Below are 21,117 nucleotides of genomic sequence, written 5' to 3' on the forward strand. Positions count from 1 at the left end.
GAATTTAAGGTATTACTCTTCTTTTAATAACTTTCATAAAAATATGAAGAATTTAGCTCGCATTGGAATTAAACTATTTAGAAAATTTATATACATATAGGATGTAATCTTGTATTTTATTTTTAATTTCTTGGAAGGTGAGAAAAAGTGAGTTACTGCCAGTGGCTAAAGTGAGGGTGAATGGAGTCCTCCTTTTTAATTAGATTACAGTCTAGCGTTTCCTTCAAGTCGAATCCCAAAATACCGGTGGAGGCGCTTTAATTTTAAGCACTAAAGAATGGAAAGCGTGTTATCATTGGTAATTTATATAAGATAAGAATATTATCAACAAAATATAACATACAATTACGACGAGATTACCAGTATCGAGTTAATCTTTTGGCATTACGCTGCATTTTCGTGATTATGAAAGTCAGGGGATGAGATCACACACCCTGCCCCCCTATTAGATGGCCCTACTATAACAGTGCCCACCTGTTAATATTTATCATCTAATTTATGAAAAAATATTTCATTTAATCTTTTATAAATTCGATTGTTAACAAAATAATAAAAATAAGTGAAATACTTGTTTTTTTAATATTTAATTATAATTAATTAATTATCGTTCTCTTAAGTATTAAAAAAACTTAAATATCGTAAAGGGTTCTTGAAAACTAACGCCTTCAGCAACGGTTACATATTTAGACTGAATCTAGAGAGTTTTAAGATTATTATTATTAGCGATTTAAAGGCTAGTATTTATTTAATAACTGTTTCTTTTGTTACCTACACAAAACTAGCAAAAAAAAAACGGTAGCACAGTGGGGTCCAGTGCATTTTTTTATAGTAACTAACAGTTTTTATTGATAATTATTGTATCAAGCCCTTTAAATTTTTATGCACGTAAAAGTAAAGCAAAATATAACTTCTTTATTATTTTTATAATTTCTCCGTTTAAATTACAATATTAAATATCAATTTCATACTAAATTTAATAATTATAATTAGTATATATTCAAATATTATATTTTAAAATCAAAGAACTACTAATCATGATATAATTAAAGAAATAAGAGTTGATGTTGCTTTTGGAATAATCCACCAATTGCCTAATTAAAACAAAAAAAAAAAAAGTTTGTTGGGAATTTTTTCTGCTATTCTGCAAAATTACTCCTTCGTTGACTAGAATGAATCATTAAATAGAAAATTTTATGAGAATTAAAACAATGTTATTTTTAAGATTAATATGCAGTCAGAAAGTTTTATAATTATTATTTATTGTAAATTTATCAGAAAAACTCATTATTTTTTGCATTTTTATCGTAATAGAACACTTAAATAGAAATCATAGTAATCATTTCTAAGTAATTTTTGATATTTAAAAAGATTCTACTATTGAAATATCCAGAACTGAATTAATTTTAATGATTTACTTTAACTAAAAAAAAAAAAGTTAATATTTTGAATCCCTCTTGTGGGCAGGTAAAGGGTTAGATTTATAAAAAAAACCAAATGATAGATAAAGACATGCATCTAAATAAAAAAAAATATACTGATTTGGTCATTTTTGATAAAGTTATAACAATTAACAAAGTTATAAGTTTTATACACTGGACTACAAGGAACTTCCATCAGAAACAAAAATATACTATTCTAAATCAACTTTTCGCGATGTTTTAAAATGTGCAATTAGACTTTTTCTATAACTTCTAAGTTTTAATATTATTAAAAAATAGTTTTTACATATAAAAAAAAATAATTAAGAACAAAAAAAATTGTTTTAAATTAATACTGATTTGATATAATATTTAATATTAATTTGATTATTAATAAGTTAAAAATAAGGAAAATGACATATTTAACCTATTTTGTTAATCGTTTAAAGTTGATTGTTGTAAATGTTTATAAAAAAAAAAAAAAATTTATTTTACCATAACTTTTAGCTCAATTGGTAAGTTTGACATTGACATAATTAAATAGAAAATTTTATGACAATTAAAAAAATTGTATCGTTAAGATCAATATGCAGTCAGAAAGTTTTATAATTACTATTTATTGTAAATTTATCAGAAAAGCTCAATATTTTTTTGCATTTTTATGGTAATAGATAACTTAAATAGAAGTAATAGTAATAATTTCCTAGTAACTTTTGTTGTTTGAAAAGATTCTACAATTGAAATATTGAGAACTTAATTAATTTTAATGATTTACTTTAACTAATTGAACCAATCAAAACAAAGTTGTTAAAAAGATCTACTCAATAGCGTACTATAAAATTTGATTATAATTGTAAAAATCCATTATTAATTCAGGAGAAACTAGCAATCATTTTTTTTAGAAATGATTTATATAGTAACATGTTACAAAAAAAATTGTAATATTATAGTCTAGTAGTAGCACACTCAAATACAGTAAAAAATTTATTAAATGACAAAGTAAAATGATTTAATTTTGTAGTTGAAACCTATTATATCAAACTTCATTCGTTAATAAATATTTTGTAAACATTATACATTATTGATTTTAATTGTCTTTATGGAGAACATGTAATAACTAACAGTTTAATTGATAAATTAGAATTTTTTTTTCAATTTTTGAGGGTAATATCTTCAACTAGATACGAATTGTAATCATTTGACGTATCGTTGAAAAAAGTAGGTCAAGTTAGAGCAGAGAAAATAAATGATAGTCACAAAAAAATATCTTCTCAGCTTTGCATCGAAGCTAAAACTTAAAATATAGTAAAATAATTTTAATACGAATAAGAAATTTCTTCTTACAAGGGGCGACTAAAGTGATGGGATCCTTGATCTTTTTTGAAGTTATTGAATCTAAATGAGATAAAAATCAAACAAGTTAAAAATTTATACTAACTTAAAAAGAATTAAGAAAAATGTAAAAAATTCATTGCCATACGCAGGTTGGAACCTCGTACCCCAAGCGTGTAAAACATAAATTTTACCAACTCGGCAACCGTATGTTGTTATAGTCGAATGAAAAAATTAGCTATTTAAGCTCAATCAAATTTCAAAGTTATTTTTCTCGACTTAAAAGAAGCAAACAAATTTAAATAAGTTTATCTTTCTATGCTATATTAATTTTAATTTATATAATATATATGAAAATCTGTACTCCCATTAAAAAATTGAAGAAATGTCGAAAATTAGCGATTTTTAAATTTGTAAATTTTTGGGGGATTTCCCCCGTTCACGGGAACGAGGGAATTTTTTTCAATTTTTGAGGGTAATGTCTTCGACTAGATAAGATTTGGAATCTTTTGACATATTGTTCATCAAAATCGGTACAGCGAGAGCTGAGATTGAGCGTTCACAGACACAAAAAAAAAATTTTAAAAAAAACCCAGCACAGTGAGGTCGCGGCATAGTGGGGATGTTGCATAGTTGGGTCCAGTATAGATTTAATCTGACAGTGATTAAAATCACTATCATAAGAAACGCTTCGATGCAAATCAGTAGATAGTGTTTAATTCTAAGAAATTGGTGGATAATTACAAAAGCTACATTATCTGCTAGTTTCTTATTAATACCCTGATTAAGATAAAGTATGTCGAATGAAAAAGGGATTATTAAAAAATATTATTTCTCATAAAAAAATTGTGTTGATTCGTACACTTTTCAATGAGTTATAGCATTATAAGGTTAAAAATGTAACCAACCCAACCTAACATCAACTCCTATTTCCTTAATTATATCCAGATTAGTAATTATTTTAATTATATATTATATAATTTTTATAATTAATTATTTTCAAATTATTATTGATTTTTAATATGTTAAAAGTAATCATTTTGAACCTACTTCTTTTTGTTCTTTAAAGTGAAAGTTTTAATAAAAAAAAAATGAATTTATTACCATAACTTTTAACTCAACTTGCAAGTTTGAAATAAATATTATTAAATAGAAAAAAATGAAATTGGTAGATTATTTCAAAAACAACAATAACACTTATTCCCTTAATTTTACCCCGATTTATAACTATAATATATGAATACATAATAATTACAGTAATTAAATTGAGTATGAAAGTGGTATTCAATAATATAATATTGTAATTTTTACGGAGATATTATAAAAATAAAAAGGAGTTGTATATTCATATACTTTTAATGCGTATACAAATTTAAAGGAATTTATGCAATACTTTTTAATAAAAAAATTTTGTTACTTATGAATAAATACACTAAACAAAAGGAACTTTCATCAGAAAAAAAATATACTTTTCTAAATAAACTTTTCGTGATGTTTTCAAATGTGCAATTAAACTTTTTCTATTACTTCTAAGTTTTAATATTATTACTTATTATTAAAAAATAAGTATTTACATATAAAAAAAAATAATTAAGAACAAAAAAAATTGTATTAAATTAATACTGATTTTGATTTTTAATATGTTAAAGGTAATCATTTTGAACCTATTTTTTATTGTCTTTTAAAGTGAAAGTTTTAATGAAAAATACCTTCTCAGCTTCGCATCGAAGCTAAAAAATGAATTTGTTACCATAACTTATAGTTCAACTTGCAAGTTTGAAATTGACATTATTAAATTGAAAAAAATGAAATTTTTAAGATTAATATGCAATCAGGAAATTTTATAATTACTATTTACAGTACATTTATCAGACAAATTCGCTTTTTTGCATTTTTATCGTAATTNAAAAATTCGATTTTTTTACATTTTTATCGTAATAGATAACTGAAATAGAAAGAATAGTAATCATTTCCTAATAACTTTTGGTGTTTAAAAAGATTCTGCAATTGAAATATTCAGAACTTAATTAATTTTAATAATATACTTTAACTAAATGAACCATTCAAAACAAAGTATTTAAAAAGATTTACTCAATTGAGCATATTATCAAAAATATAATTATAATTGTAAAACTCCATCGTTAACTTCAGGTGAAACTAAAAATCATTTTTTTTTTAAATTTATGATTTATATAGCAACATATTACTAAAAAATTTGGCATATTATAGACTGGTAGTAGCACACAGAAATAGAGTTAAAAAATTAATAAATTATAAAGTAAAATTATTTACTTTTGTAGTTGAATACTTTTATCATATCAAATTTAATTCGACAATAAATAATTTAAGAATATTAAAAATTAATGATTTTAATTGTTTGTATGGACAAATCTAGTTAAGCTACTTTTTATTTGAATAAGGAATATTTTTTTGATTTTTAAGAGTAATAACTTAAACTAATCATTAACTTAAATATCATAAACTTAAATGAATCATTTGACGTATCCTTGAAAAAAGTAGGTCTAGTGAGGGTTGGCAAAATAAATCGTAGCCACAAAAAGAACCACATAGTAAAATAATATTAACATGAATATCAATTTCTTCTCACGAGGGGAGACTATAGTGATAAGATCCTTTATATTTATTGAAGTTATTGAATGTAAATGAGATAAATATCAAATGATTTGAAAATTTTATTCTAACTCAAAAAAAATGCAATATTTTATTGGCCACAGACGGATGATTTGAACCTCGTACCCTAGGCGTTAAAGATCAAGGTGTTACCCATTCGGCAACTATTCGTTGATTTTTGTTGCATGATAAAATTGGCTATTTAAGCTAACTCAAATTTAAAAATTACTTTTTCGACTTTAAAAAAGTAAAAAATGTTAATAAGTATAATATCATATGTCTTATGAACTTTATTCTATGTCAATGAAATTATATAATATTCATGAAAGTCAGTTTATTCCCCTAATAAAATATTTTAAAATAAAATAAAATACAAAACCTAGAATTTTAATAAAAAATAGCATATTTTTAAATACGGTAGCCTTTTGCGCATAGAAGATAGGTCGTCGGGACAAATTTTTTTTTTTCATTTAGTAGTACATAAAATAAGCTTTAATTTGATATATGTTTAAAGGACGCAGTATTTCCGGAACATTTTCAAAAATTAAGTTGAAAAAGTTAGTTTTTGTAAAAAAGTTGCTATTTTAAATCCCCCCCTATGAGCAGGTTATGTGTTAAATTTTCAAAAAAAGATATCAAATGAAAGGGAAATATCAAAGGTTTTAGTTTAAAAAAAAATTATGTTGATTTTTGAAAAAGTAATGGAAGTTTTTTGGAAGCTATTTTTTATAATAGTTTGAACAATCCATAAAGTTGACATTCTTATAAGGTATAAGAGATAAATTGAAAAAGTACTTAATAAATATATCAAGAAATATATGATGAGACTAAAAAACAACAAAAAGATAAGTCCTGAAATTATTTTTATTTTGTACGTAACTGAGTGAGTTATGATAAATGGATCACTTTGTATATTATATTTGATTGGTTTATTGATTAAGATTAAAATTAGTTATATTAAACTAAATTTACCTTGAAAGAATTATTAAGGTAACTAAACATTATTATTTCAATTTAATAATTTATTTTTGAGTACCATACTGGACAATTGAAAATATTTATGTTTTCATACATTGAATAATAATACATAAGTCAATTTTTAGTTTTTGAATTTTAGAATTCATAATTTCCAAAAAAATTTGACAATCATTCATGTAATAAGCATGGAAATTTTAGGAAAAATATTAATTAGTCTAATCTTAAAATAAAAATGTTTAAATTTTACAATTGATTATACATATACAATTAATTTAACTTAATTATTTTATGTTTCAGATGATTGTTCATTGTTTAAAAACAATCTTGCATATATATCTCCAAATTGAGATATATTTTCAATCATAGTTAAACGTAATGAATCTGAATAAGGTTTTGGTACTGAAATTGAAATTGTGTCCCTCCACATTCCGCCATTGTTGTTACGTACAAAAAGCGCTGGAGCTGGTATATGGTCTCTAGTATAAGTCCAAACACAATCTCGAAGAACAATAATAATCTAAAACATTTTAATTTTAAAATCAAAGTATTTTAATTTTTTTTTTCTTATAAATATATTTTAATAATGATTTAAGTATTACATTATACATTTTTAATAATCTTACTTGTTGAGGGGTAAGATTTTGGACTACGACACCAAGAATATCTAAAGGTTTTGGCAAAAGCTGACCAAGTGACATTGTATTTAATAACTTTACGGTATCATTCATTAAATGCTTATGGTTTTTTGCACTTCCTTTTGCATGATTAACTGCTCCCCAATGGTTTATTAAACAAGCACACACTGCACGTAAAAGTACAGAACAATAACAAAGTGCTGGTCTATGTGCAGCTAATATTCCAAGAATAGTCCATAATATTGGCTTAGTACTAATTGTATGATATATATGAACATCTCTTTCGATTGTTACCTTTAAAAAATAAAAATAAAAATAAAACTAAGGTTTTTACAATATAAAACATAAATATGCATATTTAATAACATATTACTTAATTAAATTTTGAATTATACATTATAATAATAGTAATGCTAAATAGAAAAATAACATTTATATGTTTAATATACATCTAAATTAAAGATATTTGAATACTTTGGTAAAATCTTCATCAGGCCATGGTAAACCATTATACATAACATCAGGTGATATAAATTGAACAACTAGCAATGCTAATGACACAACTGTATCCAATGTTGGTTCAAATGAATAGTTATCATCAGATGAATAACAAGATCGTAAAAATGAAACAAGTCTTTGCTCATTAAAACGAACTACTTCAGCTTTAAAAGCAGAAATTTTATACTTAGAATTTTGTTCATCTTTATCAAATTTATTACCAATACATTCACCAAAGTTTATATTATATTCCTAGTAAATAAATGAGAATAAATTAAGTTATTTATAAACAAGGAAGGTCATTTGACAACCTGTTGCAAAAAAGATTCCATTAAGGAAGTTTTTTCAGGTGGTTGAACAATGTAATCATTTCTTCGATTACTTGGCATAATAAACAATAGTGAAAAAGGTTCCTTTAATATTCCATCCAATATATATTTCATAGCTGCCGTTCTAGCAATAGACGAACGATGACTTACAGTATTTATAATCTTATTCATTTTAACACAAGCTTTGAGTTTTAAGATTTCATCTAAAAATAGATAAATGATAAAAAAAATCACTGTTAGATATCATCTCTACTTTCCCAACTATGCCACCTTCCCACAATACCAGAACCTAAATGTGCTGGGCTTTTTTAAATAAATTTTCTAGCCATTTATGAAAAAAAAAAAAAAAGTACAAATAAGAAACAAATTCTGAACATACAACGTAAATAAGTGAACACAACTTGTCATTGATAACTACATCAATTATTGTATGGGGGTAACCATACAATAATTAAACTGATATATGGAATTCAGCAAAATAAACAAAATATTGGTTTTCTAATTTATTTTTAACCACAGTTCTATTCCAATAACCATTATATGTGCCCCCACAGACAGCCAATATTGAACATTAACTGGAATTGTTACAAATAATATTTTATCAACAATTGTATAAAAACAATAAGGTAAAAAGGATGAAACGAAAAAGTACTTAATAATTAATAAATCAAATAATACATTAATATAAAAATACCAAAAAAAATATTCTTAATATGATTATTGTTTTAAGAAAAATTGAGGTCTAACGTTACAAGTATCACTTTGTAAAAATATTTGGAAAAATCTTCTTAAATTTTACATTTTAATATGAATTTTTAAATCTTAGGTTAACCCTTATAAATGTTAAGATAGAGATAGAACATGATAAACTTCATTTAATTTATTTGGACGTAACTATAGAAACTTGGTTGTTTTTAAGGTAGTGAATTAAATGTAAATATTAAACAAATTTTTTTTCCTATTAAAATCCCTACATTATTTACAAATAATACTGTAGAAAATTAATTAATATATTTTTTAAATCTTCACAATAATTTTATACATATTGTTAAAAAATTTACTGGCAGAAAAAAATTAAAACTAATCTTTAAAGGAATATCAAATAATCTAAATATGTTTTGTTTGCCTTTTAAAATTTGTATAAAAACAACCTTATCACAATTCAGAACATATTACTATTAAGTATTGAAGAAAAATGTTCATCCTTTTTGACTACCTAAAAATAGGTTTAACATTTTCCCATTTTTCCTCATTCATACTTTAGATGATTAAACTTTTTGCCCGTTCACCATATATAAAGCTTAAATTTCATACATCAATTTGATAAATTAAAATAGATGTATAATTTATATATTTAATAATACAAACCTTTCTCTTTAAAAAGACAAGTAAAAAAATATAACACCACTGCTTTAACAGAATAAAGAACTTTTGATACTGACATTTCTCGTAATGATAAATTTGAGGATACTTTAAAAAGTATTGATGACAACATATGAGCAGACTCCATGTCTCCATAGTGACAAGACTCAATTATACATCTACATATTTTATCTAGTTGATTAATTACAGCAACAGATACTCCAAGTAATGATACACCATCAATTGAATTGCTTGATTCAAGACTGAACATTTAAATTAATAAAATATTATATATTGAATATTAATATATTGAAAAACTCAAAATTACAAAAATTAATTCTACCATAGTAAATTATAAATGTTATTCCAAACATTATTTAAAGAAATATCACTTTGAACTAAGGCATAAATGAGTCCACTTTCAAACTGTGTTATATTAGTACCAAATGATAAAACTTCTATAAGTGTTTCGATTTTAGTACTAGTATCACAATTGATTAACATATCTGCTATGCATAATGATAAACAGTCCTGGTCTTTAATTGCTAAAACAAAGCAGAGAAAAATTAATATTTCAGTTAAAAATATATATTTAATTAATTAATTACCAGCACAACATAACAATCTTGCTGCTGGTTGAGCTAATTCAACATTATCAGATATTAAATAAAGTTTTATAGTTTGAAGATTTACAACTACTGCTTTTAATACTGGAGGTGATGTTCTATTTGTTCTGGTTACCATTTCTAGTTCAGCTAAAAACTGGTCTAAAATATATTTAATAAAAAATAATTATAACACTGTAATTAGATTAAAATAAAAATCTGTTGATTAATGTAAATACCAAATAATAATTGAGTTCCAGTTTTAAGATTTATAAATTTTGAATTGTCACAGGCAATTAAATCAAACATTAGATTCAAAAAATACTTAATTCCCGTGTCAGAATTTATCAACACTTGAACAATAAGATCTAATAAATTACACTGATCATCAAAATAAATTTTCCAATGTGTACATAAAGGTGCTAGTTTATATAATACTTCAGGTGTAACTAAAAATAACACATCATGGTAAAATTAATACCTTCTCAGCTTCGCATTGAAGCTAAAAAAATTATAATTCATTAGTAATAATGAACAATCAATTTTATTAGAAAGTAATCAAAATAAGAATTAAAAATTAATTTTTTGAAAAAAATGGTCTTATTTGATCAAAAAGTTAATTTCAATGATTATAAAAATTAAAAAATGTAATCATGCCACCATTATTTATTTAAATTAAAACTCTATTTAAAATTAAAAAATATTTAATTCAAAAAGTTCCAAAAAATTGCCAATACATATTTGGAGAACTATGTTACCATTTTCAACGCTAAACACATATATGTATATTTTAAACAAATTTTTTATTTACTTACATTACTTAATATTACTTACATTGTTTTATACTCATAAATATTTGTCTTATTAACCTAATTTTCTTATTTTATAGAAGAAATATTTCAATATTCACTTAAAAAATGTCCACTAAGTTATTATGCAACATAGTAGACCTTTTAGTAAAAATATTTAGGGAAATATAGTTATTATTTAACTATTGTTCAATATATTTTAAATAATTGTTGATATTTATGTTTATATGCACAATTTGAAAATCTAGACCAGATTAGCCCTCCTAGTTCTGTAGTTTTCACTAAAAAAATAACAAAATTACAGATGAATTTATATAGAAATATTTTTTAGGATCAAAAATTAAGTTAAATTTCTCAAACATTTTGTTTAAGCTGTTCCAATTTTTATGGATCTACACAATAGATTGCCTTGGGTATTGAACTTCCTGACATAAAAACCAAGATAATATTTCTTATTTTGGCAAATTTACTCATAATAAATACTGATTAATAATTTTTATTTTACTATTTAATATAAAAGTCTGAAATGGACCCATAAAATTCTTAGAGTTTTTCACTTTATAATGTGTATTGTTGCTACTTAAGTGATTAAGTTCTTCTTAAATTTTTCATAGACTATTTAAGAGGTAGCAATTGTTAATGAAAGTCAATTTGAATTATTAACTGTGTTTTAAAATATTTATTATGTTACAATATTTTCCTATTTTATAATGATTATTTAGAAAAAGGCCAAGCAACTATTTAATATATATTTCATACTCTACAAAGGTAAAGTATAAAAAAAGATAAATAGTGGTCAGATTTTGTATGCAAATATTGAAATTTTACTTTAGTTTTTATAAAGGAATGAATAGGATCATTACTATAAATCAAGTTTTCACATAAAGTTGACTTAAGTAGAGTAGAAGAACATCTTGATAAGTATAAAAGAAAAGGTACTATTGTTATTTTCTCGGCATTCAATTTTTGTAAATCTTCACTTATACTTAACTAAAAAAATTAAGTACATTTAAATATATAATTTTAGTATTGAAAATTTGTTAATTAGAGTTCAATAATTATACATACTTTAAATATTTCTAAAACAACTTCTTTAATAATGCTGGAATATGCTATTGATAGATGATCAAGAATTCTGATGAATGAATTCAATTTTTCTGTCTAAGAAAAATTTTATTGAAAATTTTGCTTAATATATTAAATATAAATAACTAAACTTACATGTTTAAACTTTTTTGTAGTACACATTTCTTTAACACTATACATCAGCATATACTTAACTATTAAAGAAGGAAAACTTTCTCCGATTTGAGCCAATACCCATTCAAAACTAGAACTTTTATAGCCTAACATTGTTTCTAAAAGTAATAAATTTATACATTAAAAAAAATATACATTTGATTCTGTATTCATACCTATCATACAGCTAACCGAATGTTCACCTTCTTCAGAAAGCATTTTAGCAATTGTTCTGTTATTTATATCTACTAATATACATGCTACTGAACACTGTGACCAAAATCTCAACATATCACCTAATGGCATTCTTGCAAACTCATGCACATTGTAGTGTTTAGAAACTTTTCCTAGTAAATAACTATTTTATTAAATATTGTAAAAAATATATTTTACTTATAAAATGAAATTTTATAATTTAATAAATGTTGAAAATAATTTTTATTTTTCATACAATCATTTGTAATGTTTAAATTTTATAATTATTGTTTACCAGAGTTAATAGTTTAGACATATCAAATATATTAAGCTTTAGACAGATTTCAAAAAAAGTGAGCAAAATAAGACACATTAAAAACACTAAAAATTGTATATAAAATATGCATGAATGGTTTATTATAAGAAAATAAATATTCTTAAAAATTAAAATAGCTCAATTTTTGAATCAGTTACTTCTATAATAATAATATTCAATATTGATATTAATAATAAAACAGCTCACATAATGTCACAGATTCAAATTTAATGACAAAGGTGTTTTTTTTTACATATTTTTCTTAATTTTTTTAAAAGTATTTCATATAATTATAAAATTTAGAAATTATTCATTAATTTTTAAATTTATATTAATATGAACTTATTTTATAAGAAATTAATGTTTTTTCTGATATTTGAATATAAAATTATCAATTTATCAATCTTTGATAGTAGACTTTTTCAGGGGTCATATATATATATATACTAGTTTATTTAGGTATATACACAGGTATATGAGAGTGCAATGAAAAAATTAGAGGATTACATATTTCCAGCAAGAAACATGTTCCCTCCCTCCCTTGCCACTACCTACAACATATGATGCACTTTAAGAACCACTTTTGGAGAATCACTTATTTTCCAAAGTAGCATTTTCCATCTCTTGTCTCTTCAATATAGAGGAGGCACCCACCCTTTATACTGTATAAGACAAAAAAAGAACCAGTTTTTTTTTATATCACATATTTTCAGGAGGAACTTGTCTTTCTTGCTCTTATCTCTAATTATCACCCATTCATAAACTATTGGTATACAAGTTAAGACAAGTGAAAGAGGAAGAAAAATCAAGCTCAATAGAAGAAAGTAACCATTTACTTGTCTCTACACATTGCCATGGCAAAGCTGGTTTGACCTACCGCAAAGGATGTTTTACATCAAATTAGAATTGTTTTCCAAACTTACAGATTTTTTTTACATACCTAATAACTTATAAGACCAATGTAAAACTACTGGACACCAAATAGAATGATTTTCTTCAACAAGCTTTAAAAGAGCATCTCTAATACTTGTAACATTTTCAATTACTTCTTGTGGTATAACTGGTGGATCATGTCTAGATGACATACTTGCAGACTCAACCCATGAAGGCTAAATCAGATAAAATGTGATGAAAGCGATAAGTTATCAAAAGAATAAGGCATAAATTAAAAATAAAAGTAACAATAAAAAAAATTTGGAAATGGACTGACCAACCTGAACTTTTAGTTGTTTTAAGTAAGTAGAAATTGCATAATCGAAAAATTTTCCATAATATTCTAGCACAGCATCTAGAGCTGCTGGAAGTATTTTGAGAAGTTCCATTGAATGGTTTATTTGATCAGTTTGAACATTGGTAAAAGGTTGTTTTGTTTCATTTAAAAATTCAGATAATTTTGAAAACTGATCTTCCTGATGTTTTTTCATTATAATAATTTTTAAATATGTATATAAATTTGAGAGTAAAATTAAAAAATTAAATACTCGAAAGTTATTACTAAACTTTGTAAGAAAATTGTTTTATTATAAATACTACAACTCTATTTTATATACATAAATATTAATACAATAATTCACAGTTTTAAATAAAAATAATAACATAACTCTTCCTATGTATTAAAGTTTTTGTTTTTATTTACTTTTAAAATAAAAACATAGCCATTATATGGAATATCATAAATGTCAAAAAGTTAGCAATACATTATATGTAGCAATTTCTTATCAGATATAAGCAATAGTTATCGCCCGGTTTTCATCTAAATATTGAACCGCCAACCACTAGATGACGCTGCTTATTCTACATAACACATTGAATTGTATTAAATATAATATTTCAGAATTTTTGAGACACAATGTATTCTATTAATGTGTGATAAGTGTATACTTATATTAAGTATAAGGCTTTTATAGACAAAATTTCATGCCATTTTTAATAATATATAAAAATACTAAAAGAGCCGTGTTACGGAACGTTGTCAGAATTGAATAAATGTAAACTAAAGTATAACGAGAGTATCTCACGCAGTACACAAGTATAAAATGTTGGTTAGGTTGCAATTCTGGTCCCTTTAGTATTATATAGCATTAAAAATTGTATGAAATTTCACGTTATTTATTTATTTTTTTTTTGTGTTTGTTACTACTTTTTCTCGGTTCGTACTGGACTAGTTTTTCTTGACGTACGTCAAAAGATCACAAATCTAAACAAATCAGATCTAGTTGAAGACATTACCCTCGAAAATTAACAATTTTTCCCACGTTCCCATAAAAGGTGGAAATACCCAAAAAATTACGATTTTTAAAATCGGTCAACTTTTACATTTCTTTATTTAAACTGCCATAAATTATTAAAAAATTAACAAATTAAAATAATTTTTTTTTTTATTAGAACAGAATTTCCCTTTTTATTTTTGATATAATTTTTTTGAAAATCTGACACTTTTGTATATAGGGAGAGGAATCAAAATATAATATTTATATCCCTTTTTCATTCAACATACTGTATCTTAATCAGGATATAAATAAGGAAATAGAAGATCATGTAGCTTTTTGAATAATCCATCAATTTTTTGAAATTAAACACTATCAAAAGATTTGCATCGAAGCGTTTTTTATGATAGTGATTTTAATTACTGTCAGATATCATTATACTTGATCCAACTATGCAACATAACCACTGTGCCGCAACACCCCTCCTGTGCTGGGTTTTTTTTATTTTGATAATTTCTAATTAGAAACACTAAAAAAAAATTTTTTATAAAGTTATTGTTGATTTTTAATATGTTAAAAATAACACAAACACAAAGAATGACAGTACATATAAGATGTTTCAAAATGTCAAAGTTATGGTTGCTTATTTTTTTGTCCAAATACCATCAGCATATCTTCCAACGTAAAATAGTCAATAAATAATATACCCAGATGGAAAGGATAGACCAAAATGCCTTTGTAAAAAAATACATAATTATGCTACTGCTTATGTGAGATACACTATCAGTTTTGATGAATATTAAAGAATGAGGAGATAATAAAAAAAAGATTATCTCAAAGATTCATCATTGCATCAATCCAACAATAGTCACCGATGTGTAGAGTGTGGAGATCCAAAGGAACAATAAAATTAACTAACTTTAACAAGGTATATAAAATAAAATACAATTTTGGATTTTTTGAAAAGCCTATTCAACTTTTTAATATCTTATTTTGATTTAATTAAGAATTAAAAAAAAAACAATTATGACAAATGGGTAATAGTGATAGTCAATTTTTTTTAAAAATTATCATTGATGTATCAGTTGAAACTAAGAGAACCAAAGGTGTATTTAAAAAAAAATAATTATTAAGTAAATTTAATATAAAATTAAAGCAACAAAAGGTAAAAAGAAGAAAATTGTATAAAATTATTATTTAATAATTTATTATCACATCTCAAAAATTAAAAACAATTTTACTCAGGTAATAATTTTGTACTTTTTTTTTTTTTTTATCACATTTGTTTTATTTAGAGTAAAATTAAACTATTATTTACAATTTTGTAAAAAAATGAAAGATATTACTTCTGTAACATCATTCACTATAAATATTTTAGTCAGCCTACCATAGTAAAATTTTCAAGTCAATCACACAGAATTGACACTGGTAGTGAATAATAGTACTAGTAATAGTTCTGCATTAGCAAATAATACTACTGGAAAACCATCTATAATATTTATAATCAATGGTTTTATCCTTCATAAGTAACAGACCACATAGTAGGTAGATATTTTGGTTTCATTGTATCAACAAAATGTTGTCGCCACATTGCCTTCATTTCATTAAGTGTACCTCGCTCCATAAAGTATTTTACCACTTTTTCAGCTGCCTTATTATGTTCTAAATTACAATCATATCTTGAAAAACATATATTTAAAATAATATTAGTATTGACATTTTTTATAAAAAAAATATATTTAATATTTAAACATTATTAAATCTATCTATTCCCACAAAACCTATTATCTGCTAAAATATAATTTTACAAACTTTCAAAAAAAAAAATAATAATAATTTTTATCAATAGATTTTAATGAACATTGCTATTATATGATTTAACAGATAAACTAGTATAAATATGCATAATATCATTTCATAATGTAAAATTTTCAAATAAAATTTCATATATTATGAAAATCATAAAATATCAGATAATAGTTTTACACAATATAGATTACTTACTTTAGGGATTTTATGTTCAGCAAATAACCTAGAAATGTGTCTGATAAAAGATCTGCTCTTATTTTATAAATTTCAGCTACTTCTTGTTTCAATTTTTTAGAAATATTTTCTGGAATTTTACTATGTGATTTTAACAATGTTTTGGCCAAGTGTTTAGAACGCATTATTTTAGTATACATGGGAATCTTAAGTAAACAAATATAAAGTTATTAAAATAAACTTGTATTAAATATATTTTAAATATTCAAATATTTTAATAATATATTACCATACTATATTTTTTTGAATTTATTTCAACCACATTACACTTTTGAAACAATCTATTACGTATTTCAAAGTCAAACGTATTTGCCTTAACATGGCACCAATAGCATAACAATAATGTATCATGTGGTATGTGACTTTTATACTCAGCTGTAACAAAAAGTAATATATACACTATAAAAAAATTGGATAAAATATATTTTTAGACTGTGTTATACATACTAGGCATATGTCGGATAAATTCTTTAGGTATAATACTTTTTTTTCTAAAATGTTCAGTGCGGCCACAAACAGTACATATATTATGCCGAAATAAAACAGAAAATGCATCTTTTTTATGTTTAATATCAGCTGGAAAGTTAAGTCTTATGGTTCTAGGATTTTCATTAACTAATTTAGCTAATCCTTGACTAATATACCTGTAAAAAGGCACTATACATTAATTAAAACAAATTAAATGAAAGAATTGTAAAAACCCTATAATAACAAATAAAAATGGACAATTCTATATCATTTGAAAATAATTATTCCTATAACTCACCAGAGGAAACTTCTATACCTAAATTAATAATACTTTTCTTCCTTAAAATTTAGTCCTTTTTATTTGTGTGAATGAAAAATCAGAATAATGAAAAAATTTTAGTTTTGTCATTACTCTTGCTAAAAGATTATGTAAAATACATACCAATCAACTTTTTTATGACTGCAAGTAGACATAATATTGCCATCAAAATTTTCCATTAAGCAATTGTCATAGACCAATGATGCTTTAATTGTTGATGTAGAAAATGAGCGAATATTTGGTTTTGGTTTTATTTTTATACCATTAGATTTGTTATTTTTAAATGGTAAATTTTTATACTTCTCATATTTTTCAATAAAAGAATTCCATTTTTTCTTATTGGACCAATAAAACCAAAACTGCCATGGAATCTATTTAATTCAATTAATAAAATAATTTAATTTTACTTTGGATAAATAAATTAAGTAACTTACTATTTTATTTCTAAGTTGTTCAAATATTTTTACAGCAACATAAGCATCTAATGCCGCATATTGAATTTGTCGTTCAGTCAATATTTCTGTTTCCCAATAGCTGGCTCTTACTCGCCAATCTTTATCTAATTCACAACCAAGTAATTTATATGAAAGAGCTGCCAAACTCCTTTCAATAAGACCACAATCTTTTGCTATGTACCTTAAATCAATGTACCCAGAAATTTCAATATTATAGTCATTCATTAAAAGTTGAGCATCATCTGAAATAGCTACACCAACTTTTAACACTTGTCCATTATTTAAAAGTTTCTACAAAAAACAACATAGATTCATTAGAACATCAATAAGCAAAAATAAATATACATTTTATAGCTTACTTTCAGTGTAGGGGATATTGTTTTTAACTTATATAACCGAATCAATGAACACATTCCATCATAATCGGCAATTTGAAGAATAGCTATTGGTCGTCGAATTTCATTTTCAGTCACCCACTCGCAATCGAGTCCTAGGATTGGTACGTTTTTGCAAGACCTGAAAATGAATATATGAATTCCTCAAAATTAATTAAAAAAATTAAAACCTAACAACAAAACAATTACTTTTCCAAATTTGTTGCTATTTTTTCACACTCATCAATTGAATCAATTATATTAATTTGACGAGTGCGTAACATTACAAATGATTTTAAAAAAGGAATTTTCGAACATATCTTGATCATTATCAATTTTAGGTAGGAAAAGGACATGTTTTTCACAAATCCTTAAAACAGGAATATATTTTTTTAATTGTTATCAGTATCTGTTATCTTATCACAGATTAAGTAAAATAAACTTAAGTGTGTTCTATTTATATTAAAATCTTAGCATCGTACATAAGAATCTATAAATATTAAAATAATGCCATTGCTTCTGAATAATCGTTTTTTAAAACACTATTTCGGAAGTTATTGACATTTTTAAATATAACTATATAAGAATGAAGAGTGCGACCTAGTAATGTCTGATAATAAATAATATACTACCGTCGTACCTTCAGTCTATATTAGTTTCAATGCAAAGCTGAGAAGGTATTATTAATTTTACCATGATGTAATTTTTTTTTTTTGTGTGTGTCTGTTACCACTTTTTCTCAGCTCTTACCAAACCGATTTCTTTTAACGATACGTCAAAAGATCACAAATTGTATCTAGTCGAAGACATTACTTTCAAAAACTGAAAAAAATTTCCCTCGTTCCACGTAAATAGGAGAAATCTTTAAAAATTTACAATTTTAAAATTATTTAAATTTCATCATATGACCATCACCCCTGGATACTTTAACTGTGTGGTTTCATCTAAATTTAATATAATGGTTAAGAACATTAGTTTTAAAATCAAAAATATTTTTCCTTCAACTTATTATTTTTTCCATCCTAAAATAAGTATGCTTTTTAAATTCTTTCTTCTTTTTCCTGCCCTTAATCCCAACTACTTGGGATCGACAACCATTATCCTAAACTTCCACTCGACATGATCTCCCACATCATCTATGCTCACATCAGCCGTCTTCATATCGCATTCAATAACATCCTTCCATCTCTTTTTTGGTCATCCTCTACTTCTTCTTCCTTAAACATTAATTTCTATAACTGTACTTACAGCTTCCGATTTCTCTCTCCTCACAACATAAACAAATCATCTAAGTCTATTTTCTCTCATCTTATCCACGATTACACCCAACCCAACACGACTACACCTATACTCCCTCTTATATGCTCGTTCCTTATCCTATCTTCTCTAGTCACTCCACTCATCCATCTAAGCATTCTCATCTCTACTATTCTCATTCTCTACTCTACTTTCTTGTCAATTGCCCAACACTCTGAACCATACATCATAGCTGGCCTTATTACAGTCTTGTAGAATTTACCTTTTAGCCTCATTGGAATTATTTTATTGCATAAGACACCAACCAGGTGCTTCTCTCCATTTCAATCACTTGCACTTAATTCTATGTCAATAACTTCGCATTTTACACAATTGATCCTAAATATTTAAAACTTTCCACCTCTCCATTCACGTCCTCGCCTATTGTCACTGGTCTTTTTATTTTACTTATCTTGTGTTCTCATTTGTTAAACTTGTATTTTATATACTTAGTCATACTCCAACTTATTCTTAATCCCTTTCCTCTAAAAGCTAATATCCATATCTCTATGCTTTTTAAATTCTTTAAGATTTTTTTTAAAAAATAATATGGCATCAGTGTCCAGTATTGTTGGAAACTCGGAAACTATGAAAGAAATTTGCTTGCTGATTGAGAATAGAAGACAGGTTTCTTGCTATCTGAGTAAGAATTTTCCACTAAGCTATTCAGCGGCCATACTAATTCACGAGTGTCATAAGTGGTTAATAACATTATTAGCTTCGTTTACCATCCTTCTGTCATTACATAAGTAAAAATGTTTTATCCTCTTCAATAAAAGTCAATTCCAGCACATTTGAATTGAATACATACAATTTTTAAAATTTTCATATAAAATGCTGTTCATTTCAGCATGTCATTCTAGCTTCTTTCTAAAATAAGTCGACTTTTTTAATAACCAATTTAAAGCTTTTACGTTACTTTAATACACATATAATAGCGTTAAGTACCTGTCTGTTAGTTGGTAAATTATTTCCGAGATTATTAACTAATATAAGATAATTCTCATATTATTTTCGCAAATTTATTTGGTTTATGTTAATATACTCCTGATTATTAATGTATATTATTACAATAAAATACAATTACTGATTATTATAATTAACACTGACTATTCATATCGGTAGTAGTAGATAGTTCTCATAGTAGAACATGGTGAATTTTTTTTTTTTAATATCGTTGTACACTTCAAAAGCTTTAATTAGATATAGGTTTTAAGTGGTCAAATATTCCGGAACATTTTCTAAAATTAAGAGAAAAAGATTTTTATATGCGTGGGTGGTCTCTTAAAGTACTTAGATTTTTTATGAATAGTTTATAAAAATAAAGCTTTATGTGTTTAGTATACATTATTAAAATTTAATTAAGATCAGTGCAATTAAAAAAAAATTTGAAAATGGAATTTTTTATGGTAGTATAATTTTGAGATATTTTTTAAAATTCCTAAAATCGAGAAAATTTTTCAAATTTTTAGAGTAGAGGGGTTCAAACTAAATTAAAATCTATTTTTTTTAGTGCATAAATCAACAAAATCGGTCCAGTGAAAGCTATGAATTTTTATGTGCAAACATAAAAAACGGTAGCACAGTGGGGTCGAGGCACAGTGTAGA

At 24.6% G+C, this 21,117-nt stretch overlaps 2 protein-coding genes across 2 annotated transcripts; both read right to left on the reverse strand.

Moving 5' to 3' along the window:
• Positions 1-6,418: 6,418 nt before the first annotated feature.
• Positions 6,419-13,933, reverse strand: LOC126900918 (integrator complex subunit 5). The gene is made up of 14 exons (XM_050676952.1): positions 13,562-13,933; positions 13,288-13,456; positions 12,013-12,183; positions 11,819-11,955; positions 11,666-11,758; positions 11,461-11,587; positions 10,028-10,237; positions 9,792-9,950; positions 9,527-9,728; positions 9,190-9,446; positions 7,804-8,024; positions 7,469-7,744; positions 6,983-7,288; positions 6,419-6,876 (listed from the first exon to the last, which is right to left on the reverse strand). The coding sequence occupies exons 1-14, from the start codon at positions 13,769-13,771 to the stop codon at positions 6,646-6,648; spliced, it is 2,769 nt and encodes a 922-aa protein (XP_050532909.1). The 5' UTR covers positions 13,772-13,933; the 3' UTR covers positions 6,419-6,645.
• Positions 13,934-15,803: 1,870 nt separating this feature from the next.
• LOC126901355 (exonuclease 3'-5' domain-containing protein 2) lies at positions 15,804-18,627 on the reverse strand. Its single transcript, XM_050677761.1, has 8 exons — positions 18,424-18,627; positions 18,199-18,355; positions 17,819-18,130; positions 17,508-17,755; positions 17,045-17,241; positions 16,827-16,972; positions 16,559-16,743; positions 15,804-16,233 (listed from the first exon to the last, which is right to left on the reverse strand). Exons 1-8 carry the CDS (start codon positions 18,567-18,569, stop codon positions 16,068-16,070), a joined length of 1,557 nt encoding a protein of 518 aa, XP_050533718.1. The 5' UTR covers positions 18,570-18,627; the 3' UTR covers positions 15,804-16,067.
• Positions 18,628-21,117: the final 2,490 nt, after the last annotated feature.

Source organism: Daktulosphaira vitifoliae, unplaced genomic scaffold (genome assembly GCF_025091365.1).
Source record: "Daktulosphaira vitifoliae isolate Bord-2020 unplaced genomic scaffold, ASM2509136v1 Scaffold_3, whole genome shotgun sequence".
Lineage (NCBI taxonomy): Eukaryota > Metazoa > Arthropoda > Insecta > Hemiptera > Phylloxeridae > Daktulosphaira > Daktulosphaira vitifoliae.

Excerpts from the sequence above, each read along its gene's own strand:
- LOC126900918 (XM_050676952.1), bottom strand. The coding sequence starts at position 13,771 with ATGAAAAAACATCAGGAAGATCAGTTTTCAAAATTATCTGAATTTTTA. Across the intron at positions 11,956-12,012 it reads TTCGGTTAGCTGTATGATAG|AAACAATGTTAGGCTATAAA; the intron begins GTATGAATACAG and ends TATTACTTTTAG. Across the intron at positions 7,289-7,468 it reads CTGATGAAGATTTTACCAAA|GTAACAATCGAAAGAGATGT; the intron begins GTATTCAAATAT and ends TATTTTTTAAAG.
- LOC126901355 (XM_050677761.1), bottom strand. The coding sequence starts at position 18,569 with ATGTCCTTTTCCTACCTAAAATTGATAATGATCAAGATATGTTCGAAA. Across the intron at positions 18,131-18,198 it reads CAATATCCCCTACACTGAAA|AAACTTTTAAATAATGGACA; the intron begins GTAAGCTATAAA and ends TGTTTTTTGTAG. Across the intron at positions 17,242-17,507 it reads AGTCATAAAAAAGTTGATTG|GTATATTAGTCAAGGATTAG; the intron begins GTATGTATTTTA and ends GCCTTTTTACAG.